General features: G+C 52.4%; 2 protein-coding genes and 1 long non-coding RNA gene across 5 annotated transcripts in view; 1 reads left to right on the top strand and 2 right to left on the bottom strand.

The window, feature by feature from the left end:
* The window catches only part of LOC140612571 (DNA-binding protein SMUBP-2-like), an 81,534-nt gene that overhangs the window by 12,763 nt on the left and 47,511 nt on the right, over nt 1-21,260 (bottom strand). The window lies entirely within an intron of this gene.
* On the bottom strand, nt 5,320-6,488 carry LOC140612572 (uncharacterized). Its single transcript, XR_012013729.1, has 2 exons — nt 5,969-6,488; nt 5,320-5,510 (listed from the first exon to the last, which is right to left on the bottom strand). It is a non-coding gene; the product is annotated as an uncharacterized lncRNA (long non-coding RNA).
* Nucleotides 6,646-21,260, top strand: part of LOC140612570 (large ribosomal subunit protein bL21m-like) — a 75,419-nt gene continuing 60,804 nt past the window's right edge. Inside the window, exons 1-2 of the mRNA XM_072790252.1 lie at nt 6,646-6,737; nt 18,132-18,285. Of these exons, the coding sequence (XP_072646353.1) occupies nt 18,218-18,285 (68 nt within the window). The 5' untranslated portion in view covers nt 6,646-6,737; nt 18,132-18,217. The remainder of the gene's footprint in view (nt 6,738-18,131; nt 18,286-21,260) is intronic.

The raw sequence follows: 21,260 nt of genomic DNA, 5'->3' as shown, positions 1-21,260 counted from the left end.
TGGTGACTAGAAGTATCAGAAGTGAAGTGCTATGATGGTGAGTAGATGAGTCACAGAGCAAACAGACACAGGGCAGGAAGAGCTGCGTTTTCCCTACACAGGAAGGTGGAAAAAAATCTGAAGTTTATCCTAAGTAGGTACAAAACTCCTTAACATCCTACAGGGCAATGAAATCATACCTTTGAGTCTCTTTTCTTTTCTTTTCTTTTCTTTTCTTTTCTTTTCTTTTCTTTTCTTTTCTTTTCTTTTCTTTTCTTCTTCCCTTCCCTTCCCTTCCCTTCCCTTCCCTTCCCTTCCCTTCCCTTCCCTTCCCTCCCTCCCTCTCTTCCTTACTTCCTTTTTCTAAAATTTTGTTTATCTGACAGGGCAGGCACAAGCAGGGGGAGCAGCAGAGGGAGAGGGAGAAGCAGGCTTCCCAGCGAGCAGGGAGCCCGACACGGAGCTCTGTCTCAGGACCCCAAGATCATGACCTGAGTCGAAGGCTGACACTTCACCGACTGAGCCACCCAGGTGCCCTGGAATACTTTTTTTTTTTCTACTTTTTTTTTTCCTTGCATCTAATGCAAAGGATTTCTGTTGGACAAAAATCTACTGGTTAACACATAGAATCTTCATAGAGTCTGGGGCCTGGTCGAGATACGTTTCCCCAGAGAAGAAGCAAATCCTTGGATGGGCCAGTTAGACAACAAGCCCATGAAATAATATTCAAATACCCTTTTGCCTTGTTGCCACATTTCAGATTATTTTTCTTAACCTGTGTGAGTCAGGAGTTTGTAAATGGCTTTGAGAGGTTCAAGAATTAAATTATTTACCATGGTTTACATGCGTGCATTTTTTTCTGGGGAAAAGGTTGTAGCTGCCAGTAGATTCTCACTAGTGACCCTCCCAGCATAAAAGCCACTGACCCAAGGCGCTAGCTGCCCATCTTCTTCTCCCTCCAAAGCGGGGGAATTTCCTTCTTGACACAGAAGTCTTCTGCTAATGCTCTCACTTGGATTTCTAGGCACCTACTTGCAGGCGCTGTGGGGCAGGGGGGTCAGTCACCTCTTCCCTATATTTGAGGTCCCAGTGTCCAGGCTGGTGCAGTTCCAGCTAGGGACAGTCAAGCTGTCAACTTCCAGGAGTACCCACTGAGCTGTCACCAGCTTTGTGACCAGCACGCTGCTCTGGTCCCACTACAAGCTCAGGTCCAGGCCCCAGTGCACACTCTCCAGGCAGGCTGGGCTAGTTTGCGCAGACCTCGGAGATGACCGGGATCTGAAGTCCGAATGGTGGCCCTTGAACTCTTCTGACATTTTCCATAAAGAGTTCCCAGATTTATTTAAAATAAAACTCTACAGTTCAAGAAGCCCAACTTTTTTATCCATGGCTGGCAAGTAATGCATCGGGTCTTGGCAGTCTGGACTTTGGAATAAACATCTGTTGAAAGAGTGGATGTGCCTCATGCTGATCGCAAGCTCTGGCTGACAATCATATCTGCATTTCTGATTACTAAACCAGGAAATAAGTTATTCATTGACTACATTTTATTGTTTATAAACAAAAGCTTTTATTATTTTTTTTAAAGATTTTATTTATTTATTTGACACAGAGAGAGAGCACAAGCAGGGGGAGCAGCAGGCAGATGGAGAGGTAGAAGCAGGCTCCTAGTAGGAGGAGGGAGGCTGATGAGGGGCTTGATCCCAGGACCCCGGAGATCATGACCTGAGCCCAAGGCAGACGCTTCACTGACAGAGCCACCCTGGTGCCCCTTAATTTTTAATTTTTGAAATTGAGGCCTACCATGCAGGTAGCAAGAACAGTAAATGCATAATCTGAGGGATATAGAGCCCTGCATTTTCATATTACTCCACTGAGCCCGCCCGTGGCCTCCTTACTCTGTTTCTCAGTCACCCATCACTGCAATTATTATGCACATTTGTTATAGAAATCATACAGCAAGGGCAGCTGGGTGGCTCAGTCAGTTGGGTGTCTGCCTTCAGCTCAGGTAATGATCTCAGGGTCCTGGGATTGAGTCCCATGCCGGACTCCCTGCTTAGTGGAGCCTGCTTCTCCCTCCACCGTCCCCATACTTGTGTTCTCTCTTTCTACCAAATAAATAAATTAAACAAGTAAATCATATAACATATAAATATTTTGTGTGTTTGTTTGGTTTTCTTTTATATGATATAAGATCTGTAGGATCCATCCACTTGTGTGTTAGCACTCTATTCTTTTTTTTTTTTTTAAGATTTTATTTATTTATGAGAGACACAGAGAGAGGCAGAGACACAGGCAGAGGGAGAAGCAGGTTCCCTGTAGGGAGCCCAATGTGGGATTTGATCCCGGATCCCAGATGCCCTGAGCTGAAGGCAGATGCTCAGCCACTGAACCATTCAGGTGTCCCTTTATTCTTTTTTTGTTGCTCCTTATTGCTCTACTATATGGAGAAATCACAATATATTTATCCATTCTATGTTGATGGCCCCATGGGTTGTTTCTGGATTTTTGTCCATTTGAGTGAAACTTCTTTTTTTTTTTTTTAAGATTTATTTATTTACTTGAGAGAGAGAGAGAGAGAGAACGAGCACAGAGGGAGAGGGAGAAGCTGACGCCCCACTGAGCAGAGAGTCACCAAGTCCCAAGGGTGGGACTTGATCCCAGGGCCCCGAGATCATGACCTGAGCTGAAGACAGATGCCCAACCGCTTGAGCCATCCAGGCACCCCTTGAGTGAAACTTCTGCAAACATTCTTGTACCAGACGTCTTTGAGCAGACATGTGCTCTTATTTCTCTTCAGTGATACTCAGGAGCAGGATTACTGACTGGGTCATAGGGCAAGCCTATTCAAATAAGAATACCCTTTGGTTGTTACTAGGAGTTCCTGTCACTAGCACATGGTCGAGCTGTGTCTGAAACAGTTTGCTTGCACCTGCATGCTTTACCTCATTTTGTCCTTACCAAACTCCAGCGATGCTGGCTGAGCAAATATTATTGCCACCTGACGTGGGACTGCTGTTATTTGCCCACTACTGACAGCAGCTCAAGGTTCAAGTTCAGAGGGTTTCAAAGCACTGGAGAGGAGAGAGAAGCACAGAACTCCGGGATTACAAAATTGTTTCCTATGGGAAGTGAGAGCTAAATTCTAGAAAATCCCACATGTTTTGGGATCAGAACCTGCTGGGAGCTGCCAGCAATGAATAAGGCTGGCAGGAGAGTGGGACTCAGCAATGCTCTTGGCAGCCCAAGAGGGCCTACAAGCTTTTTTTTTTTTTAAGATTTTATTTATTTATTCATGAGAGACACACAGAGAGAGGCAGAGACACAGGCAGAGGGAGAAGCAGGCTCCATGCAGGGAGCCTGACATGGGACTTGATCCCAGGTCTCCAGGATCAGGCCCTGGGCTGAAGGCGGCGCTAAACCGCTGAGCCACCCAGGCTGCTCCAGGCCTTACAAGTTTTGTATTACAATTGTTGTGCTATTTTAGGTTGGCCAATGGTATTCTTGGTATGTTTTCTGTGTGTGTGTGTGTGTGTGTGTGTGTGTTAGGGGGATGTGTTTTTATTTATTATTATTATTTTTTTTAATTTATTTATTTATTCATGAGAGACATAGAGGCAGAGACACAGGCAGAGGGAGAAGCAGGCTCCCTGCAGGGAGCCCGATGTGGGACTGGATTCTGGATCCTGGGATCACGACCTGAACCGAAGGGTGGCGCCCAACCACTGAGCCATCCAGGTGTCCCACAGGGGAATATGTTTTTAAAAAAGAACTTTTGTCTTTTAGAAATCTGTACTCAAGAACAGGTAGACAGAACAGTAGGATTTCTGGATTTGCTTTAAAGAAATCCAGAGGCAGTGGCAGGGGTAGACAAAAACAAGCTTGGCCCTCACTTGATAATTGTTGAAACTGTTTTGCTTGGTTATCCAGGAGTTTATTGATTTCATTAACTTTTATATGCTTGAATTTTTTCATAAAAAGATATTTTTCGGGCAGCCCGGGGGGCTTAGCTGTTTAGTGCCGCCTTCAGTCCAGGGTGTGATCCTGGAGACCCGGGATCGAGTCCCACGTCGGGCTCCCTGCATGGAGCCTGCTTCTCCCTCTGCCTGTGTTTCTGTCTCTCTCTCTCTCTCTGTGTCTCTCATGAATAAATAAAGAAAACCTGAAAAAAAAAAAAAAAGATATTTTCAGAGTAAAAAAAGGGGGGGTTTCTTAGTGATAATAAAGACAGTACATGCATTTTTTTAAAAAAAGGTTTCTGTATAGCCACAATAGGCAGCTGCTATAGTATGTTCCTTTCAAACTGGGGAAGAATTGAAAAAAGAACAAAAACAGAAACGGACCTTGAGAAAGATTACTCTAGTTTCTGAGGCCGACTCTGGGATATTTTTGGCCCAAAGAGAACACAGGATTCGACAGGCCCGGAGCTCCCCAGAGGCCTAGTTCCTGGGCTTTTTATTAATAGTGGCTGCTAAGCGGCCCTGGGGAGCTGCAGTCTCGGGGAGCAGAGCACAGGAGGAGAATGAGGCCTCTACGCTCTGGCTGGAACTGCTGGCGGGCGTGGGCTTCCTTACCGTGGCCCAAGAGCCCAGTCACTGGGGCACAGGTGACTGTAGCGACCTGGTGGCCCCATGGACAGCAGTCCTGCCTTTGCCCCTGCCTCACCCGGCCTGCAAGGTGACACGGGGACGTGCGCAGGGAGGTGTGTAAGGTCAAGGCCACAGAGCCCTGGGAACATACACAGCGCAGGGCTGATCCCAGAGGGGAGCACCATGGGACTTAAGTGAGGAAGAAAGTGACCTTGGGCTGGGACCTGCAGACCGCCAGCTGTTGTGTTCCAGGGAAAGGAGAGGGAAGAGCATTTGAGACAAGCCTAGAAAGCCTACTTGCCATGATTGTGGAGTAGAGGATGCAGGTCTCTGCAGGTGTGCCCTGGCCCAGCCCACCTGCTTTGGCAGGCTGTGAAATCTGGAGGGGAGGGGTGGGGGGTGTCGCAGCCTGGGATCCCTGGTGGGCAAGATGGGAGCCAGCAGTGGCGGGAAATCTCTAACTTCTAACTTCAGAGAAACGCAAATTAAAATAAATAGCATTATCTACACGCTCTCCTTTAGGACTGAGAAACATGAAGAGAGCGGATAGAGACAGACAGCACTGATGGTCCCTAGAGACAGGACTCCACTCCCATGCCTGGGTAGGAATAGATAGATGCCAGTAAGCTTTTTTGGGGCGGCTCTGCAAGTGACACCAATGTCACCAAAATGTCACAGGTGCCTGCCCTTTGACTCAGTTGCTTCTCTACTAGGGATCTACAGAGAGAAATCAGAGCTCAGAGAGGCCCACTCACAGCCAGTGCAGCTTTATTTATACCCGCAATGGTGAAAAGGGGCTCTAAGGGCCGTGGGGCGCGTTCATCACCGAGACAGAGGAGGTCATCTCTGTATCTCCACAGGGAACCGTCGTCCAAGGGGGGAGCCAAGTGAAAACAAGAGTGTCACAAACAGCACAGATCCTGTGACTTCACTTCAAACAGCCTGGAGAGCGCACACCAACAGTTAACTGTAGTAGCAGCAGTGACGGGGGCGGGAACAAGAGAGAACTTTCATTTTCTCTTCTAAACCTTCCAGTGGTAACCACCAAAGGATACAGGCAGAAAGATGGAGGCAAGCATGGCCTTTTCATTGCCCAAAGAAGTCACTGAGCTCTAGGAGAGCCGGGTCTCTGTTCATAAACCTGGGGCCTTTACGGAGCACCTGTTACCTGCAGGGCCACCAGCTAGAGGGAAGGGAAGGCGCGGGGCGGGGCGGGGCGGGGCGGGGCGGGGGGAACCGCTGCGCCCCTGACCTGAGCGCCCTGCGGCAGCTGCCGGCCCAGGCCCCGGGGGTCCGCCCACGCAAGGGTCTCTGGGTCACTCTGTCCCCACTACCAGCCAGGTCTTTCCTGGCACCTACACTGCTTTAGGCGCCTGAATGATTAATTTGCCAAATCTTACCAAAGCCCCCGAGGGAGGTGTTTTTCTCCCGGTTAGATGAGGAGGAAGAGGCCTTCTCAGAAGGGTCGCGGGAACTCGCAGCAGCGGGTTGGCTCCGCGAGCCACGCGGCCTCCGGCTCGCCTGAGCTGTCACTCCGGGGACAATGTCCGATTTGGGGATTTGGGGCGACGGCTCTGGAGTTAGACTTGGCTCCAGCGTCGGGTCCATTTTCTCAGCCATATGGTCATGCGCGAGTTAGTGATCCTTTCTGCAGCCCCGGCCGGGGTCGGCTATTTATGGGGGCGCTTTGCGGATTAGAGGCGGCAATGGCTGTGGAGGGCTCGCGTGAACCCCGCACCCTGCTAAGCACTTTTACGGGCTTGGCCCACGGGAGTTGGCCCATTTTTCAGATGAGAAAACCGAGTCTCCGGGCTGAGGAATCTCGCCCCGGGCCCCAGGCTGGCAGAGGCGTTGGCCGCGTGCCCCCAGCAGCCTCAGTTTCCTCACCCGACTCGCTCCCCGGGGAGCCGCGGAGGCCCCGCCCCCCCCGCGGCCCCCCCCCCTCCGCCCGCCCCGCGCGGGGAGTCTCAGCCCCGCCCGCACCGCAGCCCCGCACGCTCCAGCCAATCGGCGGCGGCGGCGTCGGGTGCACTCGGCCTCGCCCGCGGCCCTCCAGCCCCCGGCTCTCGCTCGCTGAGCGCTCAGTGCGCCGCCGCCTCCGCCGCCTCCGCCTCCGCCTCCGCCGCCTCCGCCTCCGCCGCCGCCGCCGCGCCTCCGTTCGCTGACTCGGTAAGGCTGGGCCGAGGCTGCGCCCGCGGACGGCGCGCGGGCCTGCGGGCTGCGGCGGGCTCGGGGGGGGCGCGCGGGGACTGCCCGGGTCCCGACCCAGGCGGGGGCGGGGGGCCCCCGCGGCGCGGAGGGGAACCCCCAGCATCCCTCCACCCGGACGGCGGGTTTCGCCCGGAGCCCGAAACGCGAGCGCGGCAGGGACTCCTCACCTCCCGCCCCGGATCGGATCGCGGGGGGCGGGGGGCGTCCGCCGGGGGCCGGTGTGCGCGCGAGTCCCCGGTGCGGGTCCGGTGCGGCCGCGAGAGGGATGCTCAGCCCCCGGACTTGGCAGGATGCGCCAAGCCCGGGACTAGCAGGGCCACTGGCTTCTTTGCTCGCTCCTCTCCCCGTCCTCTCCCGGGAGTGGATTGGGTGTGAGGGTACGCCCGAGGGTCGGCCCGCCGGCGGGTGCGGTGCCGGAGCTGGAGGGATGCGCGGGTCTCCGGATTTGGCTGGATGCCCCCGGCCCGGGGCCACGAGGGGCGCCGGCTCCCACATCCGCTCATCCCACCCTTCTCTTAGGAATGGTTTGGGCGTGGGGGTCCGTCCGAGGGGCGGCGAGGCTGCAGGACGGATGCTCGGCCTTCTGGACTTGGCTGGGCGCCGTCCACCCGCTCTCGATCCCGCCGCATCCCTCCCCCCATCGGGGTAGACTGGGTCTGGGGGGCCGTCCTGGGGTTCCAGGCGGGAGCTAGAGGGACGCTGGGGCCTCAGGACTCCCCGGCGCGCCGTCCGCCCCCCTCCCCGGCTGCCCCCGCATTGCAGCCGTCGGGACACGCCCTTGACGCGGGGCTCCAGGCGCGGCCCCGAGCGTCCGCCGGGGACCACAGGGGCGCCCGGCCGGGGTCTCCGCTGGCGGACGCCCCCCACCCCCCGGTGAGGCCCTGGGTGCGGGGCAGGTGGGCGCCGAGCGTCCGCCCAAGGTCGCGCCCCCCGCCGCGCGGGGGTGGGGGAGGGGCGTCACGTGACCGGGTCCGGGCTCCCTGGGCCCGCAAGCCCCGGCAGGCGCCGTCCGGAGCCCCGACGGGTGCAGCCCTGACCTCCGCTCCCTCAGCGAGGCCACGACCTTTTCCTTTCCTTTCGTTTTGCTCGGAAAGGCCGTGGGTCAGCGTCTTTGTTGGCTTTCGTGAAAGCTGGAGGGAACCAAGGTGAGGGCCGACTTGAACACCGAGAGTTAACCATCCCGTATAATTAACCAGGTTCGGTGCAGAACACGCTTAAGCAGTCCCCGCTCAGGACAAGGCTTTCGGTTCCTCGGTGCTCCCTGGGTTGAATTATTTAAAGGGAGATTGTTGTGGGGGAACTGGTAACTTTGTAAGTTGCCGAATAAAATAGAAATCCGTTTAACCTTTTGAAACGTGTATTTTGTTACACCATCCTCTTGCACCGGCGTCGGGTTTCTGGCCATTCCAGATATTCAGGCGTGTTGATTTCCTCCCGAACCTCAAACTAAGGGATTAGAACGTGGCTGGACTCCCTGGTTTTTTGTTTTTTAATTTGTGCCAGCGAACAGCACCCCTCCCAGCCCCCCTTTCTCCGAAGTATTTAAGGTGACTCGCGGTGAGTGTGCACGGAGGACGACCTTAATGCAGATAGATGAGCTGGTCTTTGAGGGGAAGCAGGGTCTGGTGGGAAGGCCTATGGGGCCATCGCGTCCCTCGGAACTGAATGCAGCCTCAGACCGAGGGGTCTGGTGGTTGAGCCTCTGTGAGCCTGGGGGCTCCTCTTCGCCTCGAAACGACCCGTTTCCTTCCTGTGAAGCATTGCTAGACCCGGCCTCGCACCCTGAACTCCCATCTGTTGGAGTCCAACAGAAAAGGGCCACCTTTGGGGGCGCACATACTTTGTGTCAGGGTGGCAGAAACTGGCTTCCTGCGCAGGCCAAAATAAGCTTTCGAGTTGGTCCCGAAAACAAGTGGCCTAACCCGGAGGCCCAGGGAGTAAACCTGGCGTCCCCGCTGCTGCCGCCCTTGGCCCGACCCTGGACGCGCGGTAACCCAGCGGTCAAGCCTGGGCCTCCGGGGAGTCCTGGGGCCAGGGCCGCGCTGATGCAACCCGGCCCTTCGCGCCCATTCATAGAAACACTTCATTTTTCCTGGGGCGGGAGTCCCTTCCGGGCGCGCTTTGGGCGCCTGGGGCGCGGGGCTGCGGGCCGGCCGTGGGGCGGCAGCCGGCGCCCGCAGCCCTTCGGTGCCCTCGGGGTTGGCCACGCGGGGCCGGGCCTTCCCACGGACAGGCGCTGCGTGTCGCCGGGGGAGGAGGACGGGCTGCGCCGGCGATGCGCGCCAGCTCGCTCCGGAAGGTCTCTCGGAGCCGGGCGGGTGGAACAGGATCTGAGCGCCGGGGACGCGCCGGGCCGGGGGCGGGGCTCGGGTTAACCTTTCCCCTACTTTTCGCAGCCGTCACGTGACGCCCGCGGGGGGGCGGGGGGGGCGGGGCGCGGCGGCCGCAGCTGCCCGCGGCGCCCTCGAGGACGCGTTCCAGGCGAGCAATTAAAGACGCAGGCGGAGCTCGGAGGGCGGTGGGGAGGTGGGAGGCGGAAAGCGCGCCCGCTGCGGCCCGGGGCTGCTGCTGCACTTTGATCCGGTGCAGTTTTTCCTTTGTTGGAGAAAAGGTTTAGTCATTCTGCGTGGTTCTTACCGGCAGGCCAGAGTGCTGCTGCCGCTGCCGCCGCTGCTGCTGCTGCTGGTGCTCCTGGAAGCCTCAACTTCGCTTCCGGAAGAATTGGTGCTGTTAAGGCTAAAATAAAATTGGCATGTTCAGAGTGCGTGTCACAGATTCTCTGCTGGCTTTGATGGGGCCTCTTCTCTTTCTCCCCAGATGCTTGAGCCACTCCTGAGCAGCTCTTGCCAGCACTGTTCTCTTTGACAGATAAGTAAGGACAAGCACAGGGTCCAACATGAAGGCGGTGCTTAGGGGACCCAAGGATGCGCAGAGTTGGCCTCCCCTCCGCGCCCAGGTCCCCGCTCCGGGGACCACCCTCTCACAGTGCCTTGGGTGCCTGTAGAAAGAGTCTAGGCTGCACAGGGCGTGCTTTAAAAAAAAAAAAAAAGGAAGAAAGGAAAAAAGATCTGGTAATTAACACAAGTAAAGAATATGTTCTTTTTGTTGATTTCTGACGCTTATGCCGCTTTTTGTGAACTTCACCTTTTACCCAGCGCAAATATGGGTGGACCTTGGGTTCCCAGCAGGCCCTGGGTGGAAGCCAACTGACCTTTTTGGGGTAAGGTGATCCTGAGCCTCAGTTCTCTGGAATGTCCACCTTTACTTTCCTGTAACGTGGGTTGTTTTTCTGCCTGTTTTTGGAAGTCAACAATTGAAATTTTGCTGCTGCCTTAGGCTTGCCTCTCTCAGTGTACAGTATATTTGCCACCGTGGAAGGCTGCGAGATTGCACAAGATTATCAACTAGTTGTTGGACACCAGGTAACTCAGGTAAAAAAAGAAAGGACTCCATACCACCAATGCTGTGGGTTCACCACCCACCTGTCCCCGCGGAACCTGAGTGTTCTAGATTCTTTCTGACCGTCCCTGAGTGCCACCTGCTACCTTTGCTTCCCACGTGACTCTTAAACTTGCCTTCCTGCTGATTCCTGTGACCCAAAGTGGCCTTTCAGATATTAATCCAGAGAAGAACATTTGGGATCCGTTCTCCCCTGGATTGCTGCACTTTTCTGATGCGGTGGGGTCCTTAGGGGCTGTGAAAGTCTGTGCCAGGGAAGCAAGCAGCAGACAGAGGAAGCTGTTACGTTCTTCCACCTGCCCGGTGCCCTTGTTTTGCCTTGTGACTATGCTCAGGGATGTCTGGATGGGAGACCTGCAAGCTCCATACCTCCCACATCAAGGGAGGGACCAGTGACCTCCTCTTCCTACCAGTCTACTGGCTTCCTCCTGAGTCCCGAGGAGGCTGTTGATCCCCAGCGCACCCCTGTCTGGTCACCTCTTTGTTTCCGTGCCCTGGTGAGAAATACGGCTCCATGCAGATGGGACTCGTCCAGTTTCTGAGGAGTCAAGTTCTGAGGGTTAATTCCTTCTCTTTAGAAGCCCTGGCACCTCCTCCCACTGCCCCAGTAAAAGGTAATACGTGTTTAGGTTAAAAGCAAACACAAAATAACCTTGCCTTTAAGAAGTTTTCTTAGGCTGTAACTCTGACTTTACATTTTATGAAAGTCTTCCTCATTTATGAGATAACGCATCTGTCACTAATTTTCCTAAATGTCAACTCCTCTACTGCCCTTAAAAAGATTTAACGTGAAGAGTTTTGGTTTCTTTCTATTTTTTCAAAAACACTCTGTTGTACAATGGGGGGTTAAGGTTAGGGTACGATAAGGTGTACTAGAAATGGATCAGCAGCGCTCCTGCAAGCTGAATACCAGAGTGAGGAGGTCGGTCTGGGAGGTATCTGATGCTGGCAGGGCGTGCAGGGAACGGGGAGAGGGGGGAGAGGGGTCTAGGAAAGAAGTAGAGGGCAGATACACGTGGAAACCCACGTTCCTGGAGCATGGGACCGTAGTTCGGAAGGTACAGTGTGTTCCTACATACTGTGGTGTCAGGCCTATTACTTGATGTGAGGGGGACATATTCTGCATACTTGATGTGCCAGGAAACGATGTTAGGATAAGGCAGTGACATTTGTTCAAGGCCTCCCTCTCTGTCTCCTTGTCTCCCTGTCTCCTACACGCACGCGCGCGCGCGCGCACACACACACACACACACACACACACGGCTAAGTGGCAGAGCTGGAGTTCGAATCCAGATCTGTGTTCTCCAAACCTTGTGCCCCGTCTGTCTCCCTGTCCCAGGCTGCTTCCCAGACCCCTGTGCAGGCAGTGTTGGGTGTTAGCATTGCCCCCACCCCACCCCCCTGGATATGACACTGAATCAGCCTTATATGTGTTTCTGGATTTCCAGTTCCTCATCTGTAAAATGGTGCCTCTGACACCTGTTGATTTGTCTCATGAGTGGGGAGGATCCAGTAAGAGGCCAGATGTGAAAATAGTTTCAAGGGTATGAAGTAGGCATGAGTTTTAGCAAATAATACCATAGCCTCAGGCATGTTTTATGGATAGGACCATCCTCTCCAGGCCCTGAGCTGGAACTGGGGCTTGGCAAGGTCAGCGGCATCTCTGGGTGCAAGAGTGAGGAGCGTGCGAGGGAAAGCCACCTTGCCCTTGGTGTCAGGAACATTTGTGGGAACGATATCTTGCTCTGAGCAGCAGAGGTTCAGGGATCTCTTTTGGGTGGAGGCATGCTTCTTCCAGCAGAGGGGCCGCCATCGGCATGGCTGGTGACACAGGTGCTTATGGATCTGCATCTGGAGAAAAATACTTGAGCGGAGCACAGATGATTGGGGCCTGGTGAGGCATTTTGTATTTTCTTCATAAAAACATGACTCTCGGTGACCTTTCCCGAATTCTTTTCTCTTGCGTGGATCATATTTCTTTGTATTTTTCTGATTGGCCATTATTTACTAGAGTGGGCACGATATCAGGTGTACATTTGAATTTGCTTTATTTTTATGCTAGCTCTGTGGGCAGAAGTTGGGTTTTTCCGGAGCCATAAAACAAACTATGATGATTGAGAATTCCCTCTATAATCTGCCTTGACTCAGCATCCTTACCCCATAAACGTGAATGGTGCCCCGTGAAAGACCGTGCTGCAGGCTCTGCCCACAGTGTCTCCTCTGGAGAGTTTTTCCAGGGTTGGAGGCCCGAGCATCCTCCCTGGTGAGGAGTACGGCCTGTGCTGTTGGAGACCCTGCCTGGTGTTCCACGTGGCTGCTAAGCCGTTGCTTCCTGTGGGTAACCTTTCCTCAAAGGATTCCCACCACAGCTGTTGACCCGCTAGATGAGATGGGCCGCCCTTTGCCGGATTTTAATAGCAGGCTGAGCCCACTCCTGTGCGCGCGTGAATTGTGCAATTCAGTGGAGAGGCTGGTGCCTGTGAATAATTTTAGCGTTGGCACCAATCGTGTTTGTAGTTACTGTAGTTTTATTGCTGACTGCAATCACATCGTTTCGGTTACAACAGGATGACCTAATTTTATATTTGTGTAGCTTTAGGAATCTTACGTGGAACTTTTAATGGAGTACCTACCACTTAACTTGGGAGGTAGGCACGTGGTGTTTGGAGTTGGACGTGGGTCTGCTGGCTGTGACCTTGGGCAGGTGTCTTGGCACCTGCACGTTGATCTGCCCCTTGGTAAATTCTGTGCCCCTTCCCTGGGTTCTCCTGGGAATCAGATGGGTAACGCGGGTGAGACGCGGGTCATGTTGTCCAGTAGCCACAGTTTGGTAGAAGGAATATTTTTGTGTTTTCATTGTTAAAAGCACAGGAAAGAATCTGCTGCATTTGTCTGTCTGCCTACCTACCTTTCTCTCTCCTTATCTGTTGTTTTTAAGGTTAGGTTGAAAGACCTCTGACAGCAACTAATTACATATTTTGGATATCACAGGGCAGGTTTTACTGTTTGTTTATTATGGAGGTGATTTCCATATCTGAATTTCCCCCCCGGGCTGTTTTGGAAGCCGGCTAAGCACTTTGCATTGTGCTGACCTTTTACCTCCTTTCCTTAGCCAGCTGCCTGCCCCAGAATCCTGGAGGATGGGGGTGGCACTGGGCCAGTTCCTCCTGAAGGGTAAGGGGACTAGCTTAGGGATGGCTGATGTTATGATTGCTGGCCGCTGACCTTGTGTGAACAAATTATGGTGAGGAAGAGTTGATGGAGGAGGAGGACAAAGCAGGCACATATGAAAAATGAACTACAGAACAATTTTTTTGTCCAAAGATGTGGTGAGTGGCATTGGGCAGTTATCAAAATTAAAGTAGTCTTACTGAAACTAAGGTATGTGTTACGTCAGCCCCCACCCCCCGCCCCCAGCATTCACTTGGCATTAAGTGTTAGAGAGCTGTCTGTCTGTCGTCCTCAATGGATTCAGAGTAGAACAAGGATTTGTGTCCTGGAGACACTCCTCACTTCCGTTGGGAGATTAAATGAAAGATTTTTTTTAAGTTTTTAAAAAGGTTTTTATTTATCAGAGAGAGAGGGAGGGAGCGTGCACATGTGAGATGGAGAGGCTGACTCCCCGCTGAGCATAGCCTGACTCAGGGATTCGATCCCAGGACCCTGATATCGTGACCTGAGCGGAAGGCAGATGCTTAACCAACTGAGTCACCCAGACGCCACCTAAATGAAAGATTTACAAATGAAAGTCACCTTCCAGCCTGTGTGTGGAGAATCACCAGCTGAAACCTGGTGGAACTGGGTTCTCTGGGTATGTGGGGTCAAAGGCAGCCTGCAGAAGGGGAGTTTGAAGCTAAGTGTGAACCCAGAAGATGGGAATGGAGAGAGAGCAAAGGCATCCCAGCTGTGAGTTGGAGTTAGCAGGCTCTCCCGGCCAAGGCCCAAGTGGGGGTCTGGCTTGGGAAGCTGTAGGAACAGCCGCATAATAGACCAGTGATGTGAATTTATAAAAATTGCCATAAATAGGTCGTTGCTCTCAACTCGGATCTTGGTGTCTTTCCGAGAGCAGATTAACATAAGATGCTTAAGTTCTCTGGTGCAGACCTTGTAGACTCTCTCTCCAGTAGTGGGCTTCATGATTTTTAAAGTAGCACGTCACATGGTTCCCATGCTCAGCCTGGGGGTGCAGCGCCCAGGTGTGTTCCAGGCCGGGAGGTTCATGCAAGCTCACGTCAGCTGGGGCTGCCAGGTGGGCACTCTCCACCAGAGGCGGCCAGAGGTGGTTTCTGCAGTGCCAGGAAAAATAAGCAGGTCCACAGCCCCACAGCATGCCAAGCCACATAGACCCAGGGGGCTTTCTTTCTATCTTCAGCACTTTGGGTAAATTTCTTCACGTCTCAAGTGCCTCAAGTGGCCACTTCCTGGTTTACCCCTAAACTGGTCTGGCAGGTGCACAGCAAAAGGTGGCCTCTTGTACAGGATGTTGGGTGGACACGTGTTTGGTTCTCTAGCATGGACACCGGGGCGTGGAAGTGCGGGGCTGTGTACTAACACCATGTTTTGAGAAACCACCAGACTGGTGTCCATAGCAGCTGCACTGTTGTGCATCCCCAGCGGCAGCACATGGGGGTTCTGGATTCTCCACCGCCTTGCCAGCACTTGTTACCCTCCATCCTTTGGATTCTAGCCATCCTGGTGGGTGTACAGTGGCATTTGGCCTCAGTGTTGATTGGCATTTCCCCGACAGTGATAGGAGGTAGCATTGAAAGCATATATTGTTTTTCTTTTTCTTTTTTTAAAAATATTTTATTTATTTATTTATGAGAGACACAGAGAGAGGCAGAGACACAGGCAGAGGCAGAAGCAGGCTCCATGCAGAGAGCCCAACGTGGGACTTGATCCCGGGTCTCCAGGATCATGCCCTGGGCTGAAGATGGCGCTAAACCACTGAGCCACCTGGGCTGCCCCTTCTTCTTCTTCTTCTTCTTCTTCTTCTTCTTCTTCTTCTTCTTCTTCTTCCTTCTTCCTTCTTCCTTTTCTTCTTCCTTTTCTTCTTCCTTCTTTCTTCTTCCTCTTCTTTTTTTTAAACGCAGGCTCCGTGCCCAGCATGGAGCTTGCACTCAGGACCCTGAGATCAAGACCTGAGCTGAGAGCGAGGCGGACGCCTAACCGTTGACGGAGCCACCCAGGCGCCCCTGTGATTGTAAATGTTTTTAAACACGAGTCTGTGGATGCCAGGACAGAGGGTGGGATTTTCACTTACTAGATTTGCACAGGGAGTTCTTTAAACCTTTGTCTGCAGATACTGCAAACCTGGTTCTGCAGATACTGTCTCGCCTGCCTCCCTGACAGAGGTCAGACCCCTGAGCAAACACTGGACCCACACCTTCAGATAGAATTGACTGCAGACGCTATGTTTAGGTTCCATCTCCTGCCATTAATAATCCCTCACATCTGTATAAAGCCCTGGAAAGAGCTTATAAATCATCCCGAGGGTGGCCAGTCCGTAAGTTTGTTTGCCATGCTTCACTCTCTGCAGAGTGATCTCTGTGACACCTGCCTCCTGCCACATGTGTAGCCTGCAGTCTTTGTGGGGAGGGGTTAAGAGGTGGCCTTGAGGCACTAGCAGAATCCTTGAGCCACCTGGATAGCTTTTTGAGAACAGGATTCAGAGCTGTTGAGGTGCCCTCTTCAACATCCTGCACTATCTGCAGGAGCCCTTTGCTTGGAGATCTTGCTGCTTTCAGACATGGGATCTGTTTCTTCAGAATCGGCCAGGCTAGGGAGCTTGGCTCCATGCCTGCTGAATAACACGTAGATAACCATGAACACTTTGCAGGTTGCGTTAAGCTAAGGTGATTCCCAGTGGATTGAGTTTTGCCGACTTGCTCTTTGCCTCCATGATCATCAAAGCAGGTTGTGTGCTGACTCTTCCCAGGTGTGCCCAGGTGTGCCTGTCCCAGCCTCTCCCTTTGCCCCTAGCCACATCACATGTGGTTAAGTCCACACACCACTCCTCTGCTCCCACCCCCGACTTGTCGTCCCCAGGCAGAGACTCTCCTGTGTCAGGCAGTGGCTCTTCTGAGCCAGTGATCAAGCCTGAAGCCCCAGGGTGCCTCTGAAGCCTGTCTGGCTGGAGCGGGTTGTCCTCCTCACCCCCACTCATGCCACTTTGGGCCACTGTCTCCTGGAAGACTGACTGCCCTTACTTCTTACTGGTCTCACGCCCTGCCCTGCCCACCATCCATACTGCAGCCAGAGTGGTCTTCTGTCTGTTAAAGACTTATTCATTTGAGAGAGCATGTGAGAGAGCATGAACGGGAGATGCAGAGGGAGAGGGAGAGGGAGAGAGAGAATCTCAAGCACACTCCCCACTGAGTGCAGAGCCATACATAGAGCCTCATCTTGCCACCCTGATACCGTAACCTGAGCCAAAACCAAGAGTTGGATGCTTCCTCAACTGAGCCACCCAGGCGCCCCCAGAGGGGTCTTCTTGAGACAGAAACAGTAACTTAAAGCCCCTGGATGCTCTTCCTTCACCCTTAGCATAAAACCCAGCTGCCTCCCCTGGCTGCCTGTGGGTCATCCTCTCTGACCATAGCTGCCTGCTCTTGACACCAGCCACCCTGTCCTTGACCTGCCCTTGACCTCTGCCCAGAGTCCTGTTTTACCTTTGGGCCTGAAAGGCTTGCCCTCCAGCTGATCCTTCTGGGCTTCCATGTCATCTAGGAGGTCCCCTCTTGGACCCTCTCTACTTTTTGGCCTCCCTATGTGAGCTCTAGAGGGGCAGGAGGAGGACTTTACTGCCAATGTCTGCATCCTCCCCGTGGCTGGCATGTGGGAGGCAGTCAACAAACGCTTGCCGAAGGAGCAAATAAATGCAGGCCGCATGCCTCTCTGGGCCTGTAATGGAACCATTTGTTCCAATTAGCCGAAGACTAATAAGCTAGTTTGGCTTTTGTAACTGGGCATCTTTGAAAGCATGACACCTGTTTATATTGGTAGGTCCTCCTCCCACTCAGTAGGCTTCAGAAGGTAAAAACAGGAGAAATTGTGATAAGAAAACATACAATTTTGGGTTTTCATTATAGTTCTTGGTAGCTTTTCCCCCTTCTGTTAGCTTCCTTTTTATTGTGGGGCATCCGGTATAGAGCTTAGGAAGAAGGAGCATGGTCCCGGGGCTCCAGGAGGTAGCAGAGGGGCTGGCTGTGCCGGAGGGAGCCGTGAGGTGCATCCTGAGTCCCCAAGGAAGAAGACAGGAACCATGAGGAAGGGAGCCGGAATAGACCTGGCTCTGAAGCCGTTGAAAGGAAACACACTTTTATTGGTTGAGGCAGGGCAGCTAGCCTGAGCAGAGACACCCATAGACACCCACTCCGGAGGATTCTCTGTGTCTCCTTTTCATGGAGTCTTCAGTGGCGCCTGAGCCGGTCTCTCAAGACAGCAGCCACATGCATCCCCCAGAGTCCAGTGCTCCTGCCTGGACACAAGGGGTTCAGGGCCATCAGGGACTCATCTGTGGACTCTCTGGGTTTCTTCTGTGCCAGACTCCAGGAGGTTGGTGGGTGGCAGTGAGATTGGCAGGTGGCTAAACGGCTGCCAACTTCCTGGGTCAGCTGGGTGTGGCCTGGAGGCCTGATGGTAGGGGTGGGGGTGAGGTTCCACTCCTGGACTCCACCGGCCACCCCGGGCCTCTGAGCAGAGGGGACAGTGGGCTGGGTAGTGCTGGACAGGTCGGGGAGGGGCCAGTGGCCCCTGGAATTGGGTCTATTAATGGAATATGAAGTTTGTTAGATGGCTGGGAAAGACTAAATTCAGAACACATCCCAGGTCCAGGTAAGGGGCTAATACCTGGTAAAATGCTGGTTGTGTCACACTGTCCCCTTCTCCTAGGAGATTGCCGAAGATGGCGGAAGCTCACCAAGCCGTGGCCTTCCAGTTCACTGTCACCCCAGACGGTATCGACCTGCGGCTGAGCCATGAAGCTCTTAAGCAAATCTATCTGTCTGGACTACATTCCTGGAAGAAGAAGTTCATCAGATTCAAGGTTTGTGGATCCTTGTTTAAATCTATGTGGTGCTCAGCTAGCACCTGAGAATGCGTCTGGGTGCTGGTGCAGGATGGGTGTGTCAGTGCTGACGGGCACGGGGTTGGTACTTCATCGGGACTTATGAAACACTTCCACATGTACTGGCTCACTGAGTTCTTTTACTTTTATTTATGTATTTATTTTAAAGATTGTATTTATTTACTCATGAGAGACACACAGAGAGCCAGAGACATAGGCATACGGAGAAGCAGGTTCCATGTGGGGAGTCCAGTGCGGGACTTGATCCCAGGACCCTGGAATCACAATCTGAGCCGAAGACAGACGTTCAACCACTGAGTCACCCAGGTGTCCCAGGCTCACTGAATTCTTGAAGAAATTCTGTAAGGCAGGCAGGCTGGTTTGGCACCCTGTAGGCAGGTGAGGTGGTTGTTCAGGGAAGCAAAGACTAAAATCCACGTCTCTGAGTTCAGAACTCTTTACACCTTGGAGAAGGAGGATCGTTTCCAGCTGTACGAATCGCAGTGAGTTTATCTAACAGATGCCTCGCTGATAAGACAGTCGGTTGTTGAAATATATGCATGTAAATTCAAATAGAGTTGACTTCAATGTTCTCAATTCTGTTTACCTGAAAGACTGGAAATTTATTCACTTTTTATAAAGATATTTTATTTATGAGAGAGAGCACGCACATGAGCAGGGGGAGGGGCAGAGGGAGAAGCAGACTCCCTGCTGAGCAGGGGGCCTGACTACAGGGTTCCATCCCAGGACCCCAGGACCGTGACCCAAGCCAAAGGCAGACGCCCAACCGAGCCACCCAAGCTTTTTTTTTTTAATTCAAGCACAAGTCTCGTTTTCCACTTAATCATTATTTTGAAAATCATAGGAGGAATAAGATGCATGTTTGGAAAGAATTCAAATGAGATGACAGTTCATCAAGTTACCTGCCGCAGGGAATGAGGAAAACTCATAACCGTTTATTTATTTTCCAGTTTCCTTTTCAGAGGGTGTAGCTCAGACTAGCGCTGATGAGAAGGCCAAGGAGCCAGAGTAGGTGAGAGCAGTGACTCAGAAGGGCGACAGGCCCCCTGGGAACCGGCCTGGCTGTGCAGTTGCTGCCCCGGGTGGGGGTGGGGGTCCCCGCACACGGCCCTGGCAGCTCCCGCGGTCGAGCAGGCGCCACCTACAGGGGGAAGCGCGCTCTGCCACCTGACCTTCCCGAGAGCAACACCTTTTACCGCCAAATCCAGGGAGAGAGAGACTTGGGTGCAGAGCTGTGGCCATGTGTCCTTGCACCCCAGTGGAAGTGTTCTTTGGTTTCAAAGACCTTGTAGTACTGCTGGCAAGACCAGTGGATAGGAAGAGAGAGGATCAATAGTGCATGGCTGCACCTGACTGCATGGTTACAGAGGACCATGTGGCTCGGAGCTGGAGGGGCCGCAGGGGGAGGCTGGGGTGAGTGGGAGACCTCTTATCTGGACCCTTCTTGCCTTGGTTTTAATGTAACGTAATACATGTATGTGTCTTCACCTTAAAAGAACGTTTACTTCAGAGAACACCAGGAGAAACCCCCACTTTGTTTAAAATCTCTTTCTCGGGGCACCTGGGTGGCTCAGTGGTTGAATGTCTGCCTTCGGCCCAGGTTGTGATCCCGGGTTGAGTCCCACATCGGGTTCCCTCTCAGGGATTCTGCTTCTCTCTCTCTGCCTGTGTCTCCCTGCCTCTCCTTCTGTATCTCTCCTGAATAAATATATAAAACCTTAAAAAAAAAATCTTTCTCTTAGACCTCTAGACAATAGGAAATCTATGGGAATAACATGGAAGGATGCAAGTAGCTTCTAAAATAATTCAGAAGAGCTTTGAGAGTTTTTAAATCCATTGTCTTGGTCAAATCAATCTCTTATTAAGAAGGCTTTAGCAAGAATTTTTTTTTTTTTTAATTTAGTTTAGTAGTTTTGAAACAAACACCAAAATAAAGAGAATAAGGAGGGCAGCCCCGGTGGCGCAGCGGTTTAGCGCCGCCTGCAGCCCGGGGTGTGATCCAGTCATCGGGCTTCCTGCATGGAGCCTGCTTCTCCCTCTGCCTGTGTCTCTGCCTCTCTCTCTCTCTCTCCCCCGCCCCCTCTCTCTGCATTTCTATGAATAAATAAAATCTTTAAAAAAATGCTACAATTCCATAGCAAGACAGACAACTCAACATTTAAAAATAGGCCAAAGAGGGGTGCCTGGGTGTCTTAGTTGGTTAATCTTCTGACTTCAGTTCAGGTCATGATCCAGGGTCCTGGGGTCGAGCCCCCAGTCAGGCTTCCTGCTCGGCAAAGAGTCTGCTTCTCCCTCTACCCCTCTCCCTACCTGTGTCCGTTGTTTCTCTCATACTCTATCAAGTAAATACATTAAAAAATCTTTATTTTTAAAAGATTTTATTTATGTATTCATGAGAGACACAGAGAGAGGCAGAGACACAGGCAGAGGGAGAAGCAGGCTCCAAACAGGAAGCCCAATGCAGGACTTGATCCCAGGATCCTGGGACTCAGGGATTACACCCTGAGCCAAAGGTAGACGCTCAACTGCTGAGCCACCCAGGAACCCCAAAAACAAAATCTTTAATTGGGCAAAAGATATGAACAGGTGCTTCCCAGAAGATATATGAATGGCTAATAAGCACATGACAGATGTTCTATATCATTATTCATCAGGAAAATGTTAAAATGACAATAAACACCACTATACACCCTTAAAATTGGCTAAAATTAAAGACTTATTCCTATACACTGCTGATAGGAATATAAAATTATACCACCAATTTGGAAAACAGGCAAATTTTTAAAAAAGTTTAACACACTCCAGACATATGACCAATCAACCTAAGATGGCATATCTTGGTAGAACAATACCATCTCAGGTATTTATCAAGAGAATAAGAAAAAAAAGGCCAGCCCGGGTGGCTCAGCAGTTTAGCGCCGCCTTCAGCCCAG

This window comes from Canis lupus, chromosome 21 (assembly GCF_048164855.1).
Source record: "Canis lupus baileyi chromosome 21, mCanLup2.hap1, whole genome shotgun sequence".
Taxonomy (NCBI): domain Eukaryota; kingdom Metazoa; phylum Chordata; class Mammalia; order Carnivora; family Canidae; genus Canis; species Canis lupus.
The sequence above is the reverse complement of the archived record's forward strand: the minus strand, read 5'-3'. Positions and strand labels throughout refer to the sequence as shown.